Source organism: Anopheles gambiae, chromosome 2 (genome assembly GCF_943734735.2).
Source record: "Anopheles gambiae chromosome 2, idAnoGambNW_F1_1, whole genome shotgun sequence".
Lineage (NCBI taxonomy): Eukaryota > Metazoa > Arthropoda > Insecta > Diptera > Culicidae > Anopheles > Anopheles gambiae.
In genome coordinates, this window is record NC_064601.1 from 113,256,868 (window position 1) to 113,281,999 (window position 25,132).

At 49.3% G+C, this 25,132-nt stretch overlaps 10 protein-coding genes across 15 annotated transcripts in view; 4 read left to right on the top strand and 6 right to left on the bottom strand.

Annotated features, from left to right (window-relative positions):
• Window positions 1-9,682, top strand: part of LOC1269907 (peroxidasin) — a 38,111-nt gene extending 28,429 nt beyond the window's left edge. For all 4 annotated transcript variants that reach the window (XM_061649713.1, XM_061649715.1, XM_061649714.1 and 1 more), the window contains 4 exons: window positions 2,150-2,353; window positions 2,544-2,716; window positions 5,192-5,361; window positions 5,456-9,682. In XM_061649713.1, the coding sequence (XP_061505697.1) occupies window positions 2,150-2,353; window positions 2,544-2,716; window positions 5,192-5,361; window positions 5,456-8,213 (3,305 nt within the window). In that variant the 3' untranslated portion in view covers window positions 8,214-9,682. The remainder of the gene's footprint in view (window positions 1-2,149; window positions 2,354-2,543; window positions 2,717-5,191; window positions 5,362-5,455) is intronic.
• Window positions 9,683-9,815: 133 nt separating this feature from the next.
• Window positions 9,816-11,004, bottom strand: LOC1269906 (acyl-coenzyme A thioesterase 13). Its single transcript, XM_308560.5, has 2 exons — window positions 10,726-11,004; window positions 9,816-10,215 (listed from the first exon to the last, which is right to left on the bottom strand). Exons 1-2 carry the CDS (start codon window positions 10,810-10,812, stop codon window positions 9,871-9,873), a joined length of 432 nt encoding a protein of 143 aa, XP_308560.2. The 5' UTR covers window positions 10,813-11,004; the 3' UTR covers window positions 9,816-9,870.
• LOC5667048 (uncharacterized) lies at window positions 10,421-13,330 on the top strand. Its single transcript, XM_001687936.2, has 2 exons — window positions 10,421-10,705; window positions 11,209-13,330. The coding sequence occupies exon 2, from the start codon at window positions 11,234-11,236 to the stop codon at window positions 13,283-13,285; it is 2,052 nt and encodes a 683-aa protein (XP_001687988.2). The 5' UTR covers window positions 10,421-10,705; window positions 11,209-11,233; the 3' UTR covers window positions 13,286-13,330.
• A 15-nt stretch (window positions 13,331-13,345) lies between these two features.
• LOC1269905 (enkurin) lies at window positions 13,346-14,633 on the bottom strand. Its single transcript, XM_564983.4, has 2 exons — window positions 13,796-14,633; window positions 13,346-13,733 (listed from the first exon to the last, which is right to left on the bottom strand). Exons 1-2 carry the CDS (start codon window positions 14,393-14,395, stop codon window positions 13,545-13,547), a joined length of 789 nt encoding a protein of 262 aa, XP_564983.4. The 5' UTR covers window positions 14,396-14,633; the 3' UTR covers window positions 13,346-13,544.
• Window positions 14,634-14,728: 95 nt separating this feature from the next.
• On the top strand, window positions 14,729-16,244 carry LOC3290329 (neurogenic differentiation factor 2). The gene has a single exon (XM_061649719.1). It carries the CDS (start codon window positions 15,380-15,382, stop codon window positions 16,055-16,057), a length of 678 nt encoding a protein of 225 aa, XP_061505703.1. The 5' UTR covers window positions 14,729-15,379; the 3' UTR covers window positions 16,058-16,244.
• On the bottom strand, window positions 16,070-19,715 carry LOC1269904 (cleavage and polyadenylation specificity factor subunit 5). 2 transcript variants are annotated; one of them, XM_308558.5, is made up of 6 exons: window positions 19,275-19,715; window positions 18,975-19,113; window positions 18,774-18,899; window positions 17,639-17,804; window positions 16,652-16,766; window positions 16,070-16,569 (listed from the first exon to the last, which is right to left on the bottom strand). In XM_308558.5, exons 1-6 carry the CDS (start codon window positions 19,400-19,402, stop codon window positions 16,548-16,550), a joined length of 696 nt encoding a protein of 231 aa, XP_308558.3. In that variant the 5' UTR covers window positions 19,403-19,715; the 3' UTR covers window positions 16,070-16,547. The 2 variants fall into 2 exon arrangements, with proteins under 2 accessions (XP_308558.3, XP_061505702.1); XM_061649718.1 differs by lacking the exons at window positions 16,070-16,569; window positions 16,652-16,766 and having other exon boundaries at window positions 16,916-17,804; window positions 19,275-19,694.
• Window positions 19,716-20,040: 325 nt separating this feature from the next.
• On the bottom strand, window positions 20,041-21,536 carry LOC1269903 (26S proteasome regulatory subunit 8). Of its 2 annotated transcripts, none has more exons than XM_308557.4 (2): window positions 21,444-21,536; window positions 20,041-21,386 (listed from the first exon to the last, which is right to left on the bottom strand). In XM_308557.4, the coding sequence occupies exon 2, from the start codon at window positions 21,378-21,380 to the stop codon at window positions 20,169-20,171; it is 1,212 nt and encodes a 403-aa protein (XP_308557.2). In that variant the 5' UTR covers window positions 21,381-21,386; window positions 21,444-21,536; the 3' UTR covers window positions 20,041-20,168. The 2 variants fall into 2 exon arrangements, with proteins under 2 accessions (XP_308557.2, XP_061499158.1); XM_061643174.1 differs by having other exon boundaries at window positions 21,461-21,516.
• A 137-nt stretch (window positions 21,537-21,673) lies between these two features.
• LOC1269902 (ribosome biogenesis protein WDR12 homolog) lies at window positions 21,674-23,372 on the bottom strand. Its single transcript, XM_308556.5, has 3 exons — window positions 23,161-23,372; window positions 22,151-23,082; window positions 21,674-22,082 (listed from the first exon to the last, which is right to left on the bottom strand). The coding sequence occupies exons 1-3, from the start codon at window positions 23,226-23,228 to the stop codon at window positions 21,796-21,798; spliced, it is 1,287 nt and encodes a 428-aa protein (XP_308556.3). The 5' UTR covers window positions 23,229-23,372; the 3' UTR covers window positions 21,674-21,795.
• Window positions 23,373-23,574: 202 nt separating this feature from the next.
• LOC3290328 (uncharacterized) lies at window positions 23,575-24,143 on the top strand. Its single transcript, XM_564977.2, has 2 exons — window positions 23,575-23,736; window positions 23,805-24,143. The coding sequence occupies exons 1-2, from the start codon at window positions 23,710-23,712 to the stop codon at window positions 24,066-24,068; spliced, it is 291 nt and encodes a 96-aa protein (XP_564977.1). The 5' UTR covers window positions 23,575-23,709; the 3' UTR covers window positions 24,069-24,143.
• A 20-nt stretch (window positions 24,144-24,163) lies between these two features.
• On the bottom strand, window positions 24,164-25,038 carry LOC1269901 (probable small nuclear ribonucleoprotein Sm D1). The gene is made up of 2 exons (XM_308555.5): window positions 24,870-25,038; window positions 24,164-24,712 (listed from the first exon to the last, which is right to left on the bottom strand). Exons 1-2 carry the CDS (start codon window positions 24,881-24,883, stop codon window positions 24,346-24,348), a joined length of 381 nt encoding a protein of 126 aa, XP_308555.4. The 5' UTR covers window positions 24,884-25,038; the 3' UTR covers window positions 24,164-24,345.
• Between the last annotated feature and the right edge of the window lie 94 nt (window positions 25,039-25,132).

The following is a 25,132-nucleotide window of genomic DNA, read 5'->3' on the forward strand; positions in this document are numbered from 1 at the left end:
TTCAATTTCCCATTACAAAAGACAAACCAAATGGCGAAACAAACAAAGACGTCATGTCAAACGTCAGCCCGCGGGGGAGGTTTGGTGGAAGGGAAGCAAAATAGTCCCTTAAAAGCTCCTTCCCACGTGCAGTTTGTTTGCTTCAAATATGAAACTTTTTCTCCCTCACCTTCTCTCTTTATTGCTTTCACCCGAGTTCCATTTATTGCGGCATTCGTGTGTGTGTGTGTGTGCGCTGCAGAAGGAAAAATGCTTACCAATAAATCTGTAAATGCTGTCCAGAGCCACACAGGTTCCGCAACTGATCCGCAAACCACGCAACCGAACGGCTTTCGAACCTTAAGACCGGTCGTATGCACCGGGTACGGGGTGGGGACGTTATTTTTCACTCAACCCGGATCCCGGACACGTACACAAAGCTAACACACCACCGCGCGAGGAAGCAAATGCATTCCATGAGCGACCGAGAAACCTTTGCAACACATTTCCGTTTTTATGGTGGTGCCCACCGGTGCACGGGACACCAGATAAACCCCATTTCTATTTCTCATAAATTCGAAATCGAAGCCATACACACGGCATGGTCCATTCCTTGCACAGTGCACTCAGTGCTTCTTCCAACGTCTGCACCTTTGGTGTGGCCGGCTATAAACCAGCATTTCTACCAGCACATTTCGAGCATGGCGCGTTTGGCTTATGGTGTGTGCATGAGTCTTCGCAATCCCCGGCAAAAGGGGATGCAGCTGCTTCGTTCCGAAAAAAAGGTAGCCGGATTACCTTCGGCTTTCCAATCCACGGAATACTGCCTCAAATTTGGCAGAATGAAAATTGAGCTAAAAGCAACATTTTCTACCTTAGGTGTGTATGTGTGTCTGTGTCAATGGATTTTCCAACTCCCAACTCCCAACAAAATGAAGAGTAAGCGACGCTGTCTGGTTTGGCTTACACAAAGACGTCCCTCCAAACTGGACGCCACAGACACACTGTTGCACCATCGGGCAATGTTTTAAAACCCAGACAACCTCTCGTTGTTCCCCCGCGCCCGGTTACCCAGCACGAACGCACTCAGAAACATATTAAATTTTGAAACAGCAATGAAAACTGTTTGCCCAACAACAAAAAAAATAGAAGAGAGAAGAGATAAAACTCGGGTGAGAAGAAAAACTATCTCTGCACAATAAATAATAACCCAGCAAAGGGGTTTCGGTTCGGTCCGGTGCCATCTTTGTGTGCCAGCACTCGGTTCCAGGTTCCACGGTATAATCCAATCTAGATGGTTTTTGTCTTTTTGTGTGTGCCCATTCTGGATCTGAAGGCTCAACTTGGAGCTCAACTATTGGAGGTGTTTTTATCGGACACTTTCTGGGCAGGAAGATATGAAATTCCATACACCAACAAAGCCTAATAGCTTGGACTGGGCTGACTGGGAAGTTATCTTTCATCCAATGATTTCCTTATCAAATATCACTTCAAAGTGAGCCTTCTTCCTAGTAGGAACTCAATAATAGCATTGAAATATAAGAATGCTAGGCAATTTTATTGAAGAGAGCCTCATTTTTGTGATAATAGTACACTCTAGGATGCTTTTAATATAGCTCTCACAGTGTCTATACTATCTGCCAGCATTGAGCATACAGTTTTTAGATCAATTCGCCAGATAAACCCCAAAAACTAGACCATAAGTTTGGTCAACAAACATTTCCTCACACACGTCCAATCGAGATATTCGTACATAGACACACTAGGCGGTCAGAAAAAAACGCACCACCACAACCACAAATGATAGAGGAAAACAACAGACTGAATATTTCTGGCCGTTGTGTTCTCTTTTTTCGAGTACGGGCAAACCTAATTCAACTCCACAAATGCTGTTTCCGGAACGTTTGGCAAAATATTTCACGTACACAGTACCGGTCAGACAATCCATCTGTTCGCCATACATGAAGCTCTGTGTGTGTGTGTGTCTGTATCTTCACCATCTTGGCCACAGTTTGTGTGCTTGTCTTCCCCGGCACAATCCCCCAAACCAATATTCGTTTCCTACACCAAAGCTGGCCTATCGGGAAACTCTTATCGTTCGTTTTAATGCTCCCGCCTCACACACTCTTCTCTAATCGCACTGAATCCGTTTTTGGTAAATCTTCCACAGCACCGCCGAGAATCGTGCTCGGGCCGGAAAATCAGAACGTGAAAGTCGGCTCCACGCTGACGCTGGAATGTGAAGCGGACGGTAACCCGTTGCCCCACATCTGGTGGAAAAAGGACGGCCTTCCGGTGAACGAAACGAGCCAGGTCTACTTTACCGACGATGCGATCGAGCTGACCATCGACCATGTGGAGGAGTCCGATTCAGGTGAGCATGTAAGGGTTTAACTGTTGCTTCGGTTACTGGAGAACGGGTTGGCAATCTTTAATTGATCTAAACACCCCCAAACCACGACCCAAGCGAGCGTTGATGGAAACGTGATGGACTTTGACATGTGTATGGTCCCTTTCTTCGGTTTAACTTCAAACCTTATCCCGTTCTCCCTTCCCCGTTTTAGGCACGTACGTGTGTGTGGCCGAGAATGAGCTGGGCATTGCCGAGGTCGAGGCGGAAGTGGTCGTGATCAACGTCGGTCCACCGCGCTTCCTGTTTGAACCGTACGACCTGGATGCCATCGAGGGCACGACGGTTGAGATGCCCTGCAAAGCGGAGAACGACGATATTCTGCAGGTAAGTTGGGAGCGGGATTTGGCTATGGGGGGGAGGAAGAGTGCCTTTTATGCTCGGTTTCTTTGAACTTCCAACGGCAATGCATTGAGGCTAAGTGAAAGTGTTGGAGAAAGAGAGAGAGAGAGAGAGAGAGAGAGAGAGAGAGAGAGAGAGAGGGGGGGGGGGGGGGGAAAGAGAGAGGAAAAGCCTGAGGAAAAATGAAGTAGAGCTTCATCCATTACTAAGCCCGCTTCCCGGGACGCACTTGCTGGAGTTGTGAATTCCAGTACATCAACAGCCGGGTTCGTGTAATGCATTGGATTTTGCTTCAGTGCGCTTCAGTGCTTCGAACCCGTGGCGTGATGATGATGCACTCTCAGAATCCACCATCCACCACTCAATAGAAAATTACCTTGCAATGTAAACCCATCCCGGCACTGTGCACACGGGTGGGGTGGTACGCGACTAGGCGATTTTAGCCCAACCTGTCTCTAATTAGACATTTTCACGCTAGAAAAACTCCCTCCGGTACAGTTTCTGGGAATTTTTCGCTTTTGAAGCCGAGTTGTGGTGTTGATGAGTTTATTTTTTCGAAAGGCACTTAAAGTAATGAAGCGGCAGTTTTGGGAAAAATAAAGAGTCAGGGCCGCTGGAGGAGACACAGCACGACGAAACGTAATTAAATAGAAAATCCTACTCTAATTCGACATGCTTTACCCACCCGAGAATCGATCCATCAGCGAGCATGATACTACACAGTACATCAACAAAGTAAGCTGCAATGCTGACTGTTAGTGCTGTTGTAAACTAGCCATTTAAGCACCAAATGAATTCCTTAGTGAGCCATGGATCAAGTTGGGCTTCTGTTTTGAAACGATTATAGGATTTTCCGAAGCACTTCCGGCATCTTGCCGTACATAAACAAGGTTTCATCGTCATCACGAACAAACCCCTTCCTTGAAGGGTGCATCTTTCAAGCTAATCCTTCACATACTGATAAGGGAGATTACAGCAACAAAATGGACAGACGGCAGCGGCTTCCCAGCGCCAGCTTCCAAGCACTTGTCGGATAGGACCTTTCATTAACGCTTCCGGTATTAAAGCTCCTTGGAATGACCCTCACACCCTCCCACTCGACACTGTAGCATAAATAAGAAACCTAATGGTCCGATGGATGGATCACAGCAAATCCTCACACACACACATACATGCACAGACCGTTACATAGCTCATTTTACAACGATTCCAGAACAGCAGCAGCAAACCCAGAAATCCATCCTTCATTCTTACTCGGGTATACTCGGGTGCAAAATGGCAACAAATCCCTCCCCACCATCAAGATGCCGAGACCCATCGTCCTATCGCTGCCGTGGTTGCTCGGACACGCTCGCATTCCTCGCTTTTCCTGCCGCCCCAATAAATGGACACCGGCAGAGCAGTACGTGCTAATCTGTACGTTTCCGATCATTCTTCTCGAACGGCAGCGATGACGAAGAAATTTAAAGACCATATCGGTCCATCGCGCGTTAGCCTGGGTTATGGTCCAGTGCGCTTGGGATGTTCTTGCGACTGGTGGGATGTGGTACTAGGCAGTGCGGGTAGATTATGCAAATTTAAGACGCAGTTGCTTTACTTTTTGGCCGATAAGAAGGAAACAGTAGCCGGTAGCCGTAGCCGATCGAAGGGCCGATGATGAGGTGCTGCTGGGGGATATCCTGCGCGCTATAAATGGCAAGATTTATGGATCCATTTAAGCATAATTCCTGTCTGATGGGCTTCCGGGCTATTGGGCTGCCACTGCCGTCGTCGCCCTCACCACCACTCACACACATTTAGCATCCGGCATCCGGTTGATGCTTCCGGCGAGAGGTATTTATTGCTCGGCAGTAGTGACCACCGCCAACCAACGCTACCGTGAAAAGTAAGAGGGTGCTTGCTGTTTGCAAAGATTCGATGCAAGTTTGCCTGAAGTATAAACTCATCGGAGCATCGGAGGGAATTTGCGTCCGGATGGGGGTATTATCTTGTCTTAAGATCTTTAATGTGGTCCTCTCGGGTATTGGGAAACGATGGGAAAGATGGTAAAGTTTTACTCCAATATTGGCCTTGAAGCGCGAGTTTGGTCATTGTCCGCCAGTTCCGCCTGTGCAAATGTTTGCCTCCGAATATCCGCTGGCAGTTGCACACACACAAAAAGAAGGAAAAGACGAGATTTTATGATCCTGCTAAGTCTTGGAGCGCTCCAACCGGCCCGAGCCATGGTTGATTTGTGACACATTGCATCGCAGCGAATGGGACCAATAAAATCCGTTAATAAAGGACATGGCAGACTTGTCGCTTGTCCTTTTGGTTGCGAAACAACTTGTTCTTATCGCTTTCCATCCCGCTGCCAGACAAACGACTGGAAACAATGTTCTAAACCCCCATCGAAACTTCTAATACATTGTTCTGTTTTGCATCTCATCCCACTCCCACCTCTTGTTTATCTCGAAACAGATCAAATGGCAAAAGGAGGGTCGTACCATAACCCCGAAAGACAAGTATCGTATATCATCCGCCGGCAGTTTGTTCATCGCCAACATCACGCTCACGGACGAGGGCCGGTACGAGTGCTCGCTGCTGAACAAGTATGGCCGTGCGACGGCCAGCGGCATGCTGACGGTGAAGTAAGTGGCCCCGCACCACCTTGTACCCAGAAACATCTGTATCGCTGCCATGTTTCTTGTACCATAACATGTCTCTCTCTCTCTTTCGTTGCAGGAAAAAGGCGGAGGCACTGCCCGGCGACCAGTACGTGCGGATTGCGATTGCCGAAGCGTCCCGGGAGGTGGATATGGCCATTAATCAAACCATCGGGCGCATGTTTTCGACGGGCCGCAACACCACACGCTACCACGACGACCTATTCCGCATCGTGCGCTTCCCGACCGGTCCTGCCCGGGAGATTGCCCGCGCCGCCGAAGTGTACGAGCGGGCGCTGGTGATTATCCGGAAGCATGTGGAGAGTGGCGCCAATCTTACCACCAACACGACCGACTTCTGGTACCAGGATCTCCTTTCGCCAGAGTATCTCGATCTGCTGGAGCAACTGTCCGGGTGTATGGCGCATCGCGTCACACCGAACTGTTCCGATCTGTGCTTCCACTCGAAGTATCGCTCGCTGGACGGTACGTGTAACAACTACAAACATCCTGCCTGGGGTTCGTCGCTTACCGGCTTCCAGCGATTGCTTCCACCGGTTTATGAGAACGGATTCAACAGTCCGATCGGCTGGAATCGTTCGGCAGTGTACAATGGATTTAGGAAACCGAGTGCTCGACTCGTCTCGACCAGTCTGATCTCCACCAGTACCATCACACCGGACGATCGCATCACGCACATGGTGATGCAGTGGGGTCAATTCCTGGATCACGATCTCGATCATGCCATACCGTCGGTAACGTCCGAAAGCTGGGACGGTGTAGATTGTAAGAAGACGTGCGAATATGCAGCCCCATGCTACCCGATCGACATACCGCCCGGTGATCCGCGCATCCAGAACCGGCGCTGCATCGACTTTGTCCGCTCGAGCGCTGTTTGCGGGTCCGGCATGACGTCCATCTTTTTCGGCAGTGTTCAACCGCGCGAACAGATTAACCAGCTGACGGCGTTCATTGATGCGTCCCAGGTGTACGGTTACACGGAAACGTTCGCACAGGAGCTGCGCAATCTCACCACCGAGCAGGGATTGCTGCGCGATGGACCTCACTTCCCACAGCAAAAGCCACTGCTACCCTTCTCGGCACCGACGGATGGGATGGACTGTAGGCGCGATTTGGACGAGAGTCAGATCAACTGCTTCACGGCGGGTGATATCCGCGTGAACGAGCAGCTCGGACTGACGACGATGCACATCGTGTGGATGCGGGAGCACAACCGGCTGGCGGAACAGCTGCACCGCATCAATCCGCACTGGGACGGGGACAAACTGTACTACGAAAGTCGCAAGATCGTGGGAGCAATCATGCAGCACATCACGTACGAGCACTGGCTGCCGATGGTGCTGGGCGAGCGAGGAATGGCTCAGCTTGGGGAGTACCGTGGGTACGACTCGAACGTGAATCCAACCATTTACAATGAGTTTGCAACGGCCGCGTTCCGCTTTGGGCACAGTTTGATCAATCCGATACTGCACCGGCTGAATGATTCGTATCAACCGATCCCGCAGGGACATCTTCCACTGCACAAAGCATTCTTCGCACCGTGGCGACTGATGTACGAGGGTGGCGTTGATCCACTTCTCAGAGGACTGTACACTGTGCCGGCAAAGTTGAAGAAATCGAACCAGAATCTTAACACCGATCTAACGGAGCGACTGTTCGAAGTTGCGCATGCTGTGGCGCTCGATCTGGCCGCGATCAATATCCAGCGATCGCGTGATCATGCTCTGCCCGGGTACAACGACTACCGCAAGCTTTGCGGGATGAAGGTTGCGCAAGAGTTTGAAGATTTGAGCGGGGAAATTGCGGACCCATTGGTGCGGCAGAAGCTGAAGGACCTTTATGGACATCCGAGCAATATCGACCTATGGGTTGGAGGAATTCTGGAGGATCAACTCCCGGGCGCTAAGATGGGTCCACTGTTTACCTGCATTCTGGTGCGTCAGTTCCGCGCGCTGCGCGATGGAGATCGATTCTGGTACGAGAATGAAGTGTTCAAGCCGGAACAGCTGGCACAGATCAAGCGTGCCTCGCTCGGTCGTATCATCTGTGACAATGGCGACAACATCACAACCATCACGGACAACGTGTTCGTGCTGCCGTCGAAGCAGGGTGGCTACAAGCGATGCGATGAGATCCCGCAGGTAAATCTGGAACATTGGGTTGACTGTGCCGACTGTTCGCGTCATCACAAGCGTTACGCACCCTTGCTACGGCAGCGAAGATCGGTGAGTCGTGCGAAACGTGCCCTGCCAGTGAGCCCAGCCAAACTCGACGGTACGAATCATCAAGATCGGCTGGAGCAACCACACCCGGAAGACGAGGGACACTACGCACTGAACGATAACCATCTCGAGCAGACCGAGGATGATTCATCCTTTGTCGATGACGACATGAACGAGGAACGGATCGAAGGGCTGGAGGCGCTGATCGAAAGCTTCCAAAAGTCGATGAAACAGATGCGAAGGAAGATACGCCGTCTGGAGCAGCAATGTTCGGCCGCAGTTCTTGCGGCAGCCGCCGCAGTCGGTGGTAATGCTGGTGGGGCTGGGTCCAACCCAGCCAAGGGTAAACCGCACGGCCACTGTGTGGACAATAAGGGCATCAAGCGGTTAAACAACGAGATCTGGATGCGGGACGACTGTACCAAGTGTGAGTGCGAGCATCACCAGATCAGCTGCGAGACGGAGAAGTGTGCGGAGCTGATTTGCGAGAACAACCTCGTGCTGGTGAAGGAGGAGGGCAAGTGCTGTCCGGCGTGCGTCGTTGCGGACGAGAGCGGTACCATGACCACCATGATCATTAAGGAGGGACAGTAGAGTGTGAGGACAGTTTGAGCAAATCAATTATCAAGGATCGCTCGAGCTCTACGAGCGACACGCCATGGAATCGAATTCTGGAGTGGACTGAACTGAGAGTGGATTTTGTGGAAGAGGATCCTCCAGTGATTGGGAGCGATATCAATAACCTAGAAACGAGAGATGAAACCAAGGAGGAGACACGAGAGACTAGCTATGTGGTACATATATCTCTTATCATGTGACTCAGTTATGTGCCATACTGTACACTTTCCGTCGAGCTGTACTTCTAACCATACCGTTGATAGACGTTAATTCCGTTTCGTTAGCAGCAATTATTAAGCGTGTTAGTGTGTTCTCCCACTAGGCAGCCCTGTACGGTGTCTAGGGATAGTAGGTTGTGTCCGAAAGGATCATTCATTATTAGTGCAGTAGATGTTTTTGAGTTGTTGTAATTGGTTGTATACAAAAAAGGGCTCGTGGTTCTTGGATTTAGTTTCCCAACAGCTTCAGAACCGTTTTAATAAGCTCAATACACTCATCAACAAAACAAAAAAGGTACCATTTAGACGAGGATAAAACGCGCATAGTAAATTAAAGTATCACACACACACACACATAGTCTCTCTACCGTTTATCAACGTTTGCAAACTAGTTTTAGCGCGATTGAAGCCATTTATAGTCAGTTTTAGGGGTATAACATTTCTTCGTTGATGAGTAACATCGGATCGAGTGTGACCATCGGAGCCCAAAAATAGTAGCCCAAAAGTGTTTTTTGGAACAAAAAAACCCGTAAACCCAATCAGGACATGGTCCGGATAGTGGGATAGTTTCGCCGATTAATCTTTAACCCACTCAATACCCGAAGCTCCACTCATGTAAGGTGCCAAAATTTGGGAAGCCATGATCGGTAGCATCACCCTGTAACGGTCAACGACAGCAACGCAGACGACGATGACGACAAATACTACCATTACCACTACCACTACTACTATGACTAACTGTAAATACTTTTTTAAAAACGTTCAATTTTACCTTGACTAGAGGAAAACAAAATGATATTCTAGCGAACAAGATCGGACATTCACGATCATCCATTATCGGTGATACAGTGGCATCGGCATCTAGCGACCCAGTACAGCAGAGAAGGATAGTCTCCCTCTCGCGCTCTCTTTCTCTCAACGACGATAACTCACGGTCGTGAGCCATTATCAATAAACGGACTCGATTGGCCCCGAGCGCAGATCGATTAGGCAACACTAAGTAGACTAAATTTTATTCGAAAACGGTGAAATCAAATGGGAATTGTCCTTTTTTCCCATGCACTTCCATTGCTCCCCGCCCTCCAATCTCTTCCCTGAATAGTCATTATGGGGTGTGCGGGAAAATGTGTGAAAAACGGAAAATCAAACCAATTATAGCAAACAACCACTTACTACTGGGTGAACATTTGAAATGGAACAACAAAATAAATCGATCTTTACTAGCTATTTCCCATTTTTTCCGAACGAAACCATCCGCCAATCGATCGCTGAAACATGTTACACCGTGTTTTGTGTATTTTAGTGGGATTTATTGCGTCCAAACAAAACAGAAAAAACAACAACTGAAACATATCACCAAACCACCTCTTTCCCTGCTTGTATGTCCATTTCTATGGTATTTGGTCTGTGCCTATTTAACTACTCCCAATGTATTTGGTGTGCGATGCTTTGGCAATGATTGAGTTATCTTTCTTGTGGCGCAACTCACACTCCAGGAATGCTAGGTTTCGTCCCGCCCGTACCGTGTTGGCGTCGATGATGACTTCATCGCCTAGCCGTGCACCCTTCAGATAGCTCACGTGAATGTCCACCGATACGCCGGGCGTTGCGTTTTCCTTCGTCATCAGCGCGTACGTAGTGACTACGTCTACGATGGTGGCAGTATAGCCACCATGCAGTCCACCGGCACGGTTCAGATGTTCCTCCTCTACCTTAAACTCCGCCATGCAGCGTCCATCGCCTCCGCTGACCATTACGAGCTAGAGAGGATGAGAAAAGGGAACCAATTTCGGTCAAGAAAGGGAAGAAATCTAAATTACAGCGTTTGTTTCCCTTCCCGGCTAATGGTAGCTCTTAAGCAGCGTGGAATAAAATCTCATTTTTCCGGAAATCATCTTGAAGGTAAATTAGTACCATATTTTGCAATCTAGATAAACTGTTCAACAATAAGATGAGTTCATTTCACAATTTCGTGTGCTATAAATGAGACTTAGAATAAGCCATAAAGATGGCTCCTATTGGACGCTTATATGACGTCTAATAACTCCTCTGCTTGCTTGCTGGGTCGTGCTGTCAAACTTCCCCTGAAAATGTTTTGTTTACATCCCAGTCAGCCGCATCACAAACATGCTGTTTATATAACAGCGTCTCAAACACAAGAAAAAAGTGTTCTGTAGTGTAGTTTCTTAAACGCTGCAACCATCTGAAGGCATTTACCGTTCAGTATTGCACGTTTTGTTAGTTTTAAAGGTAAGTAATGCACCACATACCTGCTGCAAACACCTATCGTACCCGTTGGTTTTGGTCATCACAGTAGCGATGGTACGCAGCAGATCGAGACCCTTTTTGCCGCTCATTGTGGGGAATTGTGCGTTTTTTTCGAGGACACTACAAACCAATCACACTGAACTATGTTCCGGGAGATATTTCGAGACGAACAACAATGCTAGTGCTATTGAAATTAAGCTCCACAGTGTGTAGAGGAACTGCTGCACGCTCGACGGACTTTGTTTGTTTGGTTACTGTGCTGCCTGCTGTCAAAAAACGCCGACATTTGTGACAGTCTGCGATTGAATGAATTTGGTCGTTAAACCTTTTTAAATTTTATTGTGATTTTAATTGTTATAAGCATGGTAACAAACCCCAAATCAATCCAAATGCGAAAAGGAAGTCCTTTTTGTGCATGCGAAACCCATACACTGGCCCCAGCATCCTTTCAAAGCAATGAAATAATTCAACATGAAATATTTCAGGCACCTTCAACGCCTCAACGCCAGGATGGAGATACAAGAACTGACCGCTTTCCAGCATTCGGAAGAAATCATTCAACCCTTCACGATTAGCTGCGTCGAGGACACGGTGGTGGTGTGCACGAAAGACCACACACTCGTCCTAAGGCTAAAGTACAAACACATCGTCGAGGATGGCGCAATCTGTTACGAGCTGTCGCGCATCAAGTGCTCGACCGCACGACCGACCGGTGCACTGATCGCTCACGAAGCCACCCTCTACCACGCGAGTAGCATGGAGCAGCGCCGAAGAATAATGCTGGATCAAACCATCTTCCCCAACATTGCCAAGGTGTACATCTGCAACGTCCAGTCGTGGATATCACCGCCGGGCGTGTTCGAAGACAACCCCCGCGAGCATCTCATCGCGAACGTGACCAACATGGGCCAGCTGACGATTTACCGGCTGGAGGAGCAGTGCCAGTCGAGCTGGAACACGTACGTAGACGTGTCCGACACCTGGCAGAGCCACATCTACGATCGCCACCCGATCGAAGCGTACGACGAGCTGCAGATCATGGTGGACGAGATGACGATCACGTGCTTCGCGTGGGAAACCACCATCCACCAGCATCCGGTGCGGTTCGCCTTCGGCACCAAGTCGGGCAAAATCGTGTTCTGCAATCTGAAACCGAACGTCCCGAAGATCGAGCACGTGCACCAGGAGGAGGAAGCGTCGCGCGTGATCAAGTACATCTCCGTCCCGGGGCAGCACCATTTCCTGCTGGTCGGGCTGGAGAGTGGACGGCTGGGGGTGTATCGGTTCGGGGGCGCCAATCAGCTCGGGGCCTTTTTTGTGCAGTACATTGCCACCTACTTCGAGGAGGATCTCTGCATCTCGGCGATCGAGTGTGAGGTGGAGAGGAAAGCGAACGGCACCGAGCAGCTGCTCATCATAGCGGTGAAGGCCACCTACCTGCTGATGATAGAGATAGACTTCGACGGCACGTTGCGGAGCAGTGCGACGCTGAGCATGGAAAACTTCATGGTAACCGGGCTGCAGCAGGTGTGCCCTCGGCGCTACATCGTCTGTACGCTGCCGGGGAAGATGTTCCATCTTCAGGTTGATGAAGTAAGCTCGCGATCTGGTTTGCAGATAGCGCAGCAGGAGGTAGCCACCGATCTGAACGTAGGGTCGTACGCGCTGTACGGGGTGGCAGCGTCCCGTACCCGCACCGGTTGGTTCATTCTTGGCTATCCGTCGCGACGCTTCGACCATCTAACGCTCCGCTCACCCACGTGCATATTTTTCTGCCGTTTTAACCAACGGGACGCGCTGGAAATGTTGCTCGCGAACAGCACCTACCGGCTGGAGAGCTACCACGATGCTGCCGAGATGGTTCGTTTCCAAGGTAACAAACAGCCCAAAACGCTCGCACCTTTGGAGGACGCCCAGCTGGAGCTTTCGCTCGACGAGCAATCGATCTACCAGCTGAAGCTGCAACTCATTCAGCTGAGCGCACGGATCAGCTACAACACCAAGCGCAATCAAGCGTTTACGCTGGGCCTGTACGCACAGCATCGGTTCATCTGCGCCCTCATAGAGGGTATCAATGCGGCCCGCATCGTACGCTGGCTGGTGGAGAAGTACACCCAGCGGAAGGCGGCACTGCACCCGATGCAGCAGGAAGCGTTGCGCTGCTTGCGCAACTTTATACGCACCCTGACCGCGGAAGCACAGTGTCCCGGGGAGTGTGAGTATTTGCTGACGAAGCTGAAACCGACGCTGCTGGAGGTGTTGGAAGCGGCGGACCAAATCGAAACGCCCGCCATCACCGACGAGGTGTGCTCGTTCTGTGACGCACCGATCTATGCGTACCGGGAGCAGTGCCCGGACAGCCATGCCGTGTTCCGCTGCGTGCTGACCAAGATACAGATTACGCTCGAGTGTGAGGAGATTACGTGCGAGATTTGTCAGCGATACTCGATCGGGCCGACGGTGCTCGGGACGGTACTGGAGCAGAGCATGGCGATAGTGGACTACCGGAAGTGTTGCATCTGTGATGCACCGTTCAAAGGAAGTGGATCAAAGAGTGTATAGGCTGAGTCTCGACAAGGCAATAAAAGTATTGCATACGATCAGGAAGAATAGAAGATGAAATTTCTAGAAAATCACACACGTACACACACACAATTTATTTGTCCCGTGAATTGCAGCAAAATTGTGCCGAAATTTGCCAGCTAAATCAAGTGCACGCATTCAAGTCATCTCGCAGGTGTGAGAGCTAAAGAGAATATTGCTAAAAAACGATAATTCCACGAGGAAAAAAGGCGAAGAAAGGAAGTCCAGTAAAATGCCATTATGCATCCTTTTGGTCGTCGTCGTACAGGTAGATGTAAGGGTTGTTCTCGATCGTTAGGATGTCCTTCTCCAGCTGCTTCAGATTGTTCTCCAGCTTCGCCTTGCGTATCATCTTCGGCACGGTGTCGGTTAGCAGCGGCAGACTCTGATACTCTTGCTGCAGTTTTTCCCAGTTTTTCTTTAAACCCTGTGGAAATTAACATTCCGAAATTACCATCCACCCATCAGTGCGCGGGTCAGCACACTCACCTTCAGCAGCTCGACACGCTCCTCCTGCAAGATGTACGAGCAGCGTGGCTGCTGCTGTGCCCGGTCCTCGATCAGCCGGTCCTTCTGGACGGCCAGATCCTTCTTTCGGCGCGTCAGATACTGGGGCACCTTACCAAACTTTGGCTGGCACATGTAGATCGGCATCAGGCCCGACTTTTCCAGGTCGTGAAAATCACCCTTGCGCGTATCGGCGTACCGTGGGCGCGGTTTTTTCGGATTGGCCGCAACGACTTTCTTAATGTTTTCCTTCCTAAAATCCACCACCTTCAGCACCTGGCAGGGCGAGGGTTCGTGCGGCTTCGGGATGGGCGGTTTGTGGCCGGTACAGAGCCGCACCGGGGCCGATTTGGTGGCCCGATGGCGGGGGCCACAGTTTTTGCGCAGAAAGTCGGCCGGACCGGGCAGCGGTATCTTGGAGAAGCCCATCGTGCGGTGAGCGTCCTTGCAGGATTTCGTCTCCTGCCGCACCTGATGCTCGAACCGGGAGTGGTAGAGCGGCGGCTTCGGTGGCTTTTCGGGCGGTTTCTTTTCCACGTTGTAGATGTTTTCGTCATGAATGTAAATGTTCACGATGGACATGTTGGGGTTAACGGAAGGGGCAAATTTCGAAATACACTCTCTTTAAATCGAAACCTAAAACGCTGGAATCGCTCTGGAAGGTTCGCTTCTGTGCACGGAGTAGTCCTTCTATCCTGGAGGGAGCAACGTTCCTGTACGTGCGGCTCGTTCCCGTCTACTGTCAAACTATTTGATTGAAGCAAACAAATGAACCGCCATTTAAACACCATCGTAGCAACCGCGCGGGCTCTAAGCACGTCGAAAACGTGCTCCACACATTCAAACACGCTTCTCACCCTTGGCAACCGGGCGGGGAGGGTGGGGGGGAGGCGGAGGGCATGTGTTAACGGCGACAGCACGCAAAACGGTCCCATCCGAACCCCGTGCGGTTGACTTTGATGCGCCGACGCCACAGCCCACAAAGGGTTCTTTACCCCATGCGCAGCCCGGAGTATAGTAGTGCCCGCTCACTGCAATGCAAAGGAATTGAACGACAGCAAGCAGAGCAAGCAAAAAATGGGTCCTTAAAATGGGGAAAAAATGTACGCATTCGTGCGTGTTTGTTCGAAATTATGCGGCGACTTTTAAATTTGCTTTCAAAAGTTTGCACGTAACGGCCAGCGCGTGGGGCGGAAGAAAAATCATTAATTTATGCAACCAGTTTCTTAATTGCTATTGTTAAATATATACATCCCTTCACGTCCACACCACGATCGAGGGGTGCTGCTTCGCATCGATAATTATCACCACTTACTGAAAAGTATTGACAATAAAGCAATGATAACGACGCACCAGCCTTATCCATCCATCCATTTTCCCGCTATACAATTTCCCTTGTTACAGCGGGGGTACAAGCGCGCCCCGTTATCAGTGATAAGGAGGAAAATTAGATTAGTCGGAAAAGCGCTCAATGGCCAATATAAATGCATACACATTACGCTTGATGCGTCGCAATTTGATTGATTTGGTGCTCCAACTTCCACACTTGGTGCGCGAGATTCCCGAATGAGTCCAAACCTAACCACAGCTACCGTTGGAGGAGGAGGAAGCATTCGTCGCCGAAGAAAACTACCCAGTGGCAGCGGTGTCCTTTCGCTCGTTAAACGCAAGAAGGCTAACCAACGCGAACGCAACCGTATGCACGGACTGAACGACGCGCTCGATCGGTTGCGGATGTGTGTGCCACTTCCGGCGAGCTTAACCACCGCCACGGTAAGGCCGGACGACGCCCGGGAGGCAACGCCAACACCACCGCAGAAGCTTTCCAAAATCGACACACTACGGTTGGCGCAAAACTACATCGCAGTGCTGCTAGAGGTGCTGCACAGTGGACGTGGGATGAAGTACGATCGTTTGCTGGCTACACTGGGGCGCAGGTTGAGCCAAAACACCACCAATCTGTTGCGGACGAGACTTACGCTCGATGAGCAGCTACAGGCCGGACTGGTGGATGGGGAGTGTGGCGGGTCTGGATCGTTCGAGCACGCAGGACAGGGGCTGTGTTGCTTGTGTTCACCACCACAGCACGATACGCCAGTGTGGTCAAATAGAGCGGCGCTTGCTGAGCAGCAGTGGACATTGGGGTACGATTGCAGCTTCTGCAGCTACAGCGAGGACGGTCCACCGACGATGACGACGACGACGACGACGTACCGTGAGCGGGGTGATATGTTCGACTTCTGAAAGCAAGGTAGGTACCATACGTAAACTATTTATTCTCGATTCACTTATATCAGACATAGGGAGTAAGAAGATAGTTAAAGTTAAGGGTGGAGGTGGGGGAGGGGTGAGGGAAAGGGAGTAGGCAAGTGTGGGAAAAGGAAAGCTCTTTGTTGTACATGCGCTCTAAAATAACCGTCCGTTTTTTTTTCTCTCTCTCTCTCTCTCTAGCTTGCGAACGCCTATCCTCCTATTGCTTCCAACAAACATACAAACACACACACAGACAGACACACACAGTGAATAAAACACAGAGAGAGAGGGGCCACTATTGCCGTACTTCCCCCCAGGTTTGTTGTCCCCCCCTCTTCACACCTTCCATCAGCGGAGGCTGTCTCTTTGTTTGCAGAAAGGAAAGGTCCTTCTTCCTCCCTTCAAGTGCCAGCGCCGGGCGATCCGCAGCACAATAGCCCTCTTGCAGTATTGTACTTGTACCTGGCTTAGGAGCCAATTTTTACATGTAGATGAAGTTAAACCTGCAAAAAAAGAGCGTCAAAAATGTTAATAAAAGATACCACGTAATATGAGAATGAGAATGAGAAAACGGTTGGTCGGTACCTGCAGAGTGCTTGCGGTAGCGAGGATATGATCGGCCCGTAGCCTTGCGAATTGTCGTACAGCTCGAACAGCGGTGCCGCTACTAGCTTGTAGTTCTTAGGTACGGCAAATAGTGCTGCACAAATTGGTGATGAGAATAAGAGACAAAAGAGAGAAACGGGTTTGAAATATTAGCCACTGTGAAAGGATATGGTTTTGAGTTTTGTTCGGCCGTTTTGACTTTCTCTACACTTTCGCTTACAACAATCAATAAAAGGTTCGTTAGCTTAACATTTTGTTCGTTTGATTTTTTTTTGTTACAAAATTGTATCCCGGATTAGCATAACGTCTCACAACGCCCTTTGTTTAACATTTAATTTGGCTCGTAAACGTTGAATTACAATTTTCGTTTCATATTTTCAACGTTTTTCGCATACAAAAACATAGTTTTTTTGTTTTCTACCAAACCCAGTGTTCCCCCGTGTGGCGTATAAAGGGTTTCGAATCCCCCAAAGTAAATTTACAATTCGAATTGTCTTTTGTTTTATCATAAATACATAAATTATTAGCGAAATACATTGCTAAACGGCTTATCGTTGCGTGTCTTAACAAACAAAATCTTCAAAGGATAAACGCTTTATCAATTTACAGAATGAACTCACGGGGGTATAAAACATGAATTTATAGAAGAAAAAAGGATTGATAAAGCATATCCTGTTGCTAATTACAAAATTGAGCCTATTGGTTGGTCTAACACTATCATAAATTATCTTTTTATCTTCACAAAAAGTCAGTGTTTCTTACTTAAAAGCTTTTCGTTACAATCATTTTCCGTTTTCACCTTCTTTTTTAGCAACACGGGAAGAGCTCATTTCGCACACGTCTCTAACATGTACAAGAAGCTACTTAAAAATGGAAACGTGTATAACAAATTCACGTTTGCCTTCCCTACCTCATTCATCATCATCATCATCAACATCGTTATTATCATTATTATCATCACATTACCCTTCTCGTGCAGCTGCACCAAAAACAGACGCTTGTGCTCCTTCGGCTTGGTGATGTGCGGCGGGATGTACGGGTACTGCGGTGGTTCAAAGTTCGGGCGCCACCAGTTGCCAATCGTGTCCTCGACGATCCAGTCCTGCTTTACGCCGTCCTGTCGCCCTAGAGTCTATATATAGATGGATGGGATATGGAGGTGGTAGTGGATTTGTTTCGTGTTTTTGTAAAATGGGATGTTGTGAGTGTGAGTGTGATTGTGTTTGTGTGTGTGTGGGGAGGGTTTTAGGGGATGAAATTTTTAAATATAACAATTTACAGATAACAATAACAACTGGTTTGTTGGGCATAGTAGAATATAGATATATGGATGGCAATCTTTCTACAGGCGGGGTTTTTACACTAAATTGAGATCTTAAAGTGGATTGTTTACGCACTCTTTTTTTGTGGCTTTCGCTCTCTTTTGCTTACACAATACTGAAACGTGCATCGTCTATATTCGTATACTTACACCAAGTAGCGTGGAAGGAGGTAATGTGGCAGTTACAAAACAATTTCTCCTGCACCATACCTTTCCTCGTGCTTGAGTGTTTCCTCGTTTGGCGGGGGCTTTAGTGTTCATATCAGTTCAGTTTTCAAGGCATGCTAGTGTAAGGTTAGTAGGTACAACGGAAGCCATTTCACGTTACTTCCCATTGGCTTGGCACGTTGGTGTGAACATTTTCGACCGCTTTCAAGTGTGAAATTTCTACTGTTTTAGCACAATTTTATACAAATACAATAATGTGATTGACCATATTGATGGTATTAACATAGAGCGTATGATTTCAGCGAAGCTTACAAGTAGTGTTTTGTCAAGAGTTTTGTAAAACCAGTTTTGCCTTCCATTTGATGATTTCTACTGAGAATGTAATTTTCCTTTACATTCCAAATGTTACTCGGTACGATATCGTCGTCGTGAATCTTCGATACATTGGATTTGCGTTTTTCAATGGATTTTCACAGCTCCATGCTCGCTTCGTGTTTTGTTCTTTCATGTAAAATACATTGTCGAGTTTTGTAATGCATACAATAATACGTCAGTGCTACACATCAGTGCCTCCCATCAACGTTTTAAGAATCCTACTTTAGCAAAACATACCTCCGTCAGTAGTCGTTTCAGCCCATCCACCTCATCCTCTCCGGCGCTTAGCTCACCGCCGGGCAGCTTGAAGAACGTTGTGCCCAGCTGTAGCAGCAGCACATGCGGAAGACCGTGCTCATGAACCTGATCCGGAAAAGAAATGTGTCGCACAATGTAAATGATATGCCCTTTCGTGTGGCCTACAGTGAACCCTCCTACCAGCAGAACACCTTCAACCGATCGACGCATTCCTATCTTATCGAACTCGTCGCGCATCCGCTGGAAGCGGGCCGGTACCGATGGATCCTTCTCAAACAGTGGTTCCTTCGTGCCAAATGTGTAGTTTGTCAGTGGATAACTGAGCGGTAGTAAAGTGTCCAACCAAAAAGAAAAAGAAAAACAAAAGCAATGCAAATTTACAAACCGGAACCAGCAGGATCAGCCATTTTGGAATCGGAGCAGGCGACCCAGGTACAGAGCAAAGTTGACCCGGCAAGTGTGATGGGACCGATTACTCACAGATTAATTGTCCGGTTCAGTGTCATCGATTGATTCGTCTGTAGTTTGTTCATCTCGGTTAGACCCGTTCCGTGGCTGTTTCGTCGGGGCCATCCGGAGCCGGTTTTGTTTACTGCCTGGGAAGTCATCTTTGCTGCTTTTGGGGTAGAACGGTGCGCCTAGCGTACGTGTGTGTGTGTGTTGGAAACTTTACTTTTGCACTTTGCCACTTATCTAACCGAGTCACTGCGCGTTTGTTTGGGTGTGTGTGTTTGTGAACTACTGAACACGAGCTATAACTTTGTCACAAAACTAAATAAATCGGAATATGTTTAGAATTAACAACTTTCCGCGTCGCTTTTACACCCTGCTTTGGCCGGAACGTTTTTTTTCTTTTCTCTCGGCTTCTTTTTACGAGCCCGTTTGACAGAAGGTCCCGATGAGATGACACATTTGACAGATGCAGTACAGTGGGTGATACAAAAATGTAACACCACCACCCAAATGGGATATTTATTTTGCTGACCAAATAACGCAGAAAAATGTTGAAAAAAAAAATGTATAAAGTAAATGTTTGCGTCCAGCTATGATTTAACCGGAGGATTATTTCTCATCTTTTACCAGAAACTGATTCTCTTCTTTGGCGTCTTTGTTCAACTCATGCCCAACACAACACAACAATGTACAGGCCTTTGTTTTTGTTTATCCCATCCGCCTCAAATGAGTTCACAACTTTCTACATTAATTTCCTTCATTATTAGTCGAATATAAAACATCTAATAAACGATTTTGTTGATGTCTCGAACGGAAATTGTTTATTATGGTTTATGACATTCCAAAACAGGACATTGCCGACAAAATCTTAGCTCTAAACGCCCCCCGAAAACGCATCTGCCGTACCGCGGCAGCAGCCGCTTACTTCCACAGCTTCTTGATGGACATGTTCTTCTCCGAGTCCTTCTGCATCACCTTCGCGACGGCCATCTCGAAGTCCTCCTGGGTAACGTGCACCCGGCGCTCGCGCAGCGCGTACATGCCCGCCTCCGTGCAGACGCCCTTCACCTCCGCACCGGACGCACCGGGCATCAGTTCCGCAATTTTGCGCAAATTAATACCACGCGTAAGGTTCATTTTGCGCGAGTGAATCTTCAGAATGTCCAGACGCGCCTCCTCGTTTGGTGGCGGGAATTCAATCTTACGATCAATGCGGCCGGGACGCAGCAGGGCCGGATCGAGGATGTCAATACGGTTCGTCGCCATGATGACTTTGATGTTCTTGGTCGCCTCGAACCCGTCCAGCTGGTTCAGCAGCTCCAGCATCGTACGCTGTACCTCCGAGTCGCCACCGCTGCCCGACTCGATACGCGACGAACCGATGGAATCGATTTCGTCCATGAAGATGATGGAGGGTGCGTGCTCGCGCGCCATCACGAACAGCTCGCGCACCATACGCGAACCCTCGCCGATGAACTTCTGCACCAGCTCCGAGCCGGACACTCGAATGAACGTACACTCGGTGTGGTGGGCGACGGCACGGGCCAGCAGTGTTTTGCCCGTTCCGGGCGGTCCGTACAGCAGCACTCCCTTCGGCTGGGCGATACCGAGCGCATCGAACAGTTCCGGATGTTTTACCGGCAGCTCAATCACCTCCTTAATTTCCTTAATCTGCTTATCCAGACCGCCCACCATCTCGTACGTCGAGTCCGGGACCTTCTCCACCATCATGAGCGACACCAGCGGATCGACCTTGTTCGGCAGGATCTTGTGCAGGGTGTACGATTCGTTGCGCAGCGCCACACGGCAGTTTGGCGTCACGTCGTTGATGTCAATGTTTTTGTCAATGTCGACCACGAACTTGCCCTCCGGGTGTACCTTCACCAGGACCTTCTTCTTGTCCATCGGTTTCACCACCTCGCCGACGTAGCTGCCCTGCTCCTGCAGCAGCTGGAGCTCCTCCCGCAGCATCCTAACCTTGGCGTTCAGCTCATTGCGCTGGGCCTGCAGACGACGCAGGTTCTGGTTCTTCTCCGCCACGATGAGCTGCAGTTCCTCGATCTTCTGCACGAAATACGAACGGAATCCTTCCCCCCGCGGAGGGTCCACATCCATGGTACTTGTTTCACGCATTTTTACCTGCAAAACACACAAAATTTAGCACAAATGCTTACGCGGTGAAGGAGTTGTGCTTACTTCTTGTTACACAGTACCGAATGAATGTTGCAAATCATCAACCACAATGAAACGTCAACCGCACACTTGACAACGGGTAACGTTTCCACCTATCAAGCGTTACGATGCGTTACGCGTCGTTCGAAAATGGAGGAGTCTCCCAAGGTTCATGCATTATGACGTGCATTCACTTTGGGAGCCGTCTTCAAAATCCTTTCTGGAGCGTTTCGGAAACGGAACGAAGGGAACACTTTTGCCGTTCGTACATTTATTTATGTTGCGCTTATGTATAAATGAAAGCTACAGCTTTACCAGAAATGTAAGCATCTATACATACGAATAACCATACGATTCAAAAATGTAGCGCGGCCATTCAATCGTCCTTGGTGTTATCAACCGCTATTCTAGATTTGAACACGCGCACCGCATTGTCGGAGCCGCCGGAAAGGATGTACTTCGGGTTGGACCAGTCGCATGCCAGCACCTTGTCCTCGTGGCCGATCAGCTCAAAGATCGGTGCCTTCGGTGAACGGTAGTCCCACAGCTTGACGCGATTGTCGTACGCACCGGACACGAACAGATACTCGTTTGTGGTGGACCAACGGCACGTCTGTACCCATTGCGAGTGTCCCAGGTAGGTGTTTTTCACAAAGTTGCCATCTAAAGGAAGAAGGGATTTAGTATGCGAAGGTTTCTTATCAACTAAATCTTTTTTAAAAAAAACTTACGCTTTGATCGAGGATCGTACAGGCGAAGATTTTTGTCCGGCGAAGCAGTGATAATCATTCCATTCAACGGTGAATAGCTCAGATCGAAGAACGACTTGTTACCGGTAAACTCCGTCTTAATGCCGCCCATCGACAGATCCCACAGCTTGATCGTGTGATCCCACGAGCACGTGGCAATCGTCGTGTTGTCGATCCATTGCACGCCCGATACAAACTCACGATGCCCGGCAAGTGTCACCACCGGCGTGCGCACGTTATCCTGCTCTAGCTTGGCCTTCTTCGTCGCGGACGGTTCCCCCTTGTCCGCCTGCAGCTCGGTGGACCAAATCTTCAGCATCGTGTCCATGCTGCCCGAAGCCATCTGCGTTTTGGCCGGGTTGACCGCAATGCAACCCACGCCACGCTCGTGCCCCTTGCACACGTGCACACACTCCGCCGTGTTGGTCGTCATGTTCCACTCCCAGATCATGATCGTTTGGTCGTGGCTGGCGCTGGCAAACACGCCCGTCTGCTCGTTCAGCGATATCCAGGCAACTCCCTTCACTGCGGCGACATGCCCGGGAATGGTGAGTTTATGCTTGCCCTTCGTATTCCACAGATTGACCGTGTTGTCGTACGTGCCGGTCAGTATCCAGCCGTCCTTGGCCTGCACCGCCGACACCCAGTCGTCGTGCAGCAGACAATCCTGCGGCTGCGGTGCCGGGTACCGCTCCACGTACTCGAGCTCGATCGTATCTTCGAACGAAATGTCCCGCTCCTTCAAATGCTGCGACAGGGTCGATCGTACAAACTCTCCATTGAGCAGGAAATCGAACGCTACTTTAGCGCCTTGCTTGTTGCCCGCATCTTTCAGCACTGTGCCGAGCAGCGTATTTAGCTCCGAGCAGCCAACGTTCGCACGGATCGAGTAGGGAACGTCCGGTACGGCATACCTGTGAAGTGGAGGAGGGAAACGCGTTAACAGCATGCGGCACCCCCACCTAGTCCCGTGTCAAAGGCGCAATACGTACTGTTTCTGTTTGGTGGTGAAATGCACCTGCAACTGGCCCTCGGTTGCGCTGGTAATGTGCAGCGACATGTTGTGGAGTTATGTTTTGCAAATTAACATAAAAAGAACTACGTTTAATGTTGGATTGTTTACGAAGTTGCGAAGCGACGAGCTGCACGCACGTTTCTTTATTTTGCTTTGCTCACCCGCGTGCTTGACGTTGGACAACGGCGGCTGTCAAAATGGAGTACAGTGTGGTGAGGGCAAAATGTGACACGCAAAAGTGCGACATAAAGAAAATATTAAAAAAATATAATTTACCTTACAGATAAAATGATATTTTCGTTGTTTGTTGTCTTTGGAACACAATCCTGAAAAAATGTTTTTTGTTTCACTTAATATGTAATTTTTCGTTATGTGTTACACAGCTTTCATGTCACTGTTTCTGCCTTCGTGGACTCTTCTTCTCGACACAAACAAACGAAAGCTTCTTCGTCCCCAAACACAAACCGTGTCACACTTGGCAGTATTAGCAGAAAAGCTGTGATAATCCCCGTCTCCCTGCTCCAAAATGAAGCCTTGTCCACTGCAGAAAGAGGTGGACTTTGGGAAGGAAGTGGAACAAGTATAGAAAACCAGGGTTTAAGTTGCTTTCTTTACTTTCAGATCCAAACAACAAGCGACACGATCGCCTCTTTACGGGAGCGCGTTAAGCGGATGGAGCGAAATTTGAACGATCCCAGCCTTCCCGAAGAACGAAGGCGTGAAATGGCACTGGAGCTGAAGGAAATCTCCAAACTGCTGGAAACGAATGAGGAGCAGCTGAAGAAAATGCACAAGGAAAACTCCAAATCGTTTGCCGTGGCTGCTTGTCTGTTCTTCATCTGCTTCCTCGTCTACGGTCTGTACGTACTGGTGAATGGCGTCTGACCGGAACTTCCTGAAACGCAAAATACACCACAATATGCGTCCCCAACCCTCGGTGGGCTGGCGTGTAACCACAAACCCTCAATGCGTGCGTGTGAGCGTGTTCAGGTGCTTACCCTTTTTGACAATTTTATTTCGCATTCGTTTCGTGTAGTATCTATCCGCTTGCAAACTCTGACTCAAACTTTTATAGTAAATGAACTTGTCTCTTATGGCTAAGGAGTTGAGGATGGTTGGTTTCAGTAAATGCGATCCGTCCAGCGTCGATCACAGCACCCGACTAGCGCCGACCGCGTCCGCGTCCACCACCCCGGCCGCCTCGCGGTCCACCGCGACCACCCCGCGTACCTCTGCCGCGTCCGCGCGGTCCGCCCCGGTTCGCTTCCCGCTTCTTCGCACGCGTCTTAGGCGCATCGTCAATGAGCAGCGTCTCCAGCGGCAAGCTGTCCGGCAGGATGTAGTAGCGAATGTTGTTGCCGCGGATGCTGAGCGAGTCCAGTGTGACCGGATCCCGGTTCTTTATCGTCATTTTGACCGCCTTCAGGTGTGTGTTCATTGCGACATCCACGCCCGTGATCGTGCCGTGCACCTGTGTGCCATTCTTCAGCTCGATCGTCACCGTTTCGTGGCTCAGTTTCATCAGGAACCTGCCGGAGAGGAGGGAGAGCCAACCGATCCGGTCAACATCACCGGCAACATTAGCATTCGTTTGAGGTTAGAACAAGCGTCCTGGGGCGCGGGACTCCTTTCGGGTTGGTTTACACCAAGGGGACAGGGTAAAAGTTGCTCCAAGCCTTTACTCACCTGACCAGTTTCATTGTGAAACAACTTTAGGGTGGTTTACTCTCGATATAGAAGGTTTAAATGTTGTGGGAAAGTTTTCGCTCCAATTGTTGGGAAAAAGAACGCGAACCCTGGTACACTTTTTGTTGTAGCATAAACACACTTTTGACAATTCCCAAGTAGCAAAAATGTTCTGCTTGACGCGCCAGTGACAGTTCTTGCTGGGCTGTTGGTAGACCACAAAGGTTAAATGTGATTTGTGTAATTTATGAAACTTTTTATTT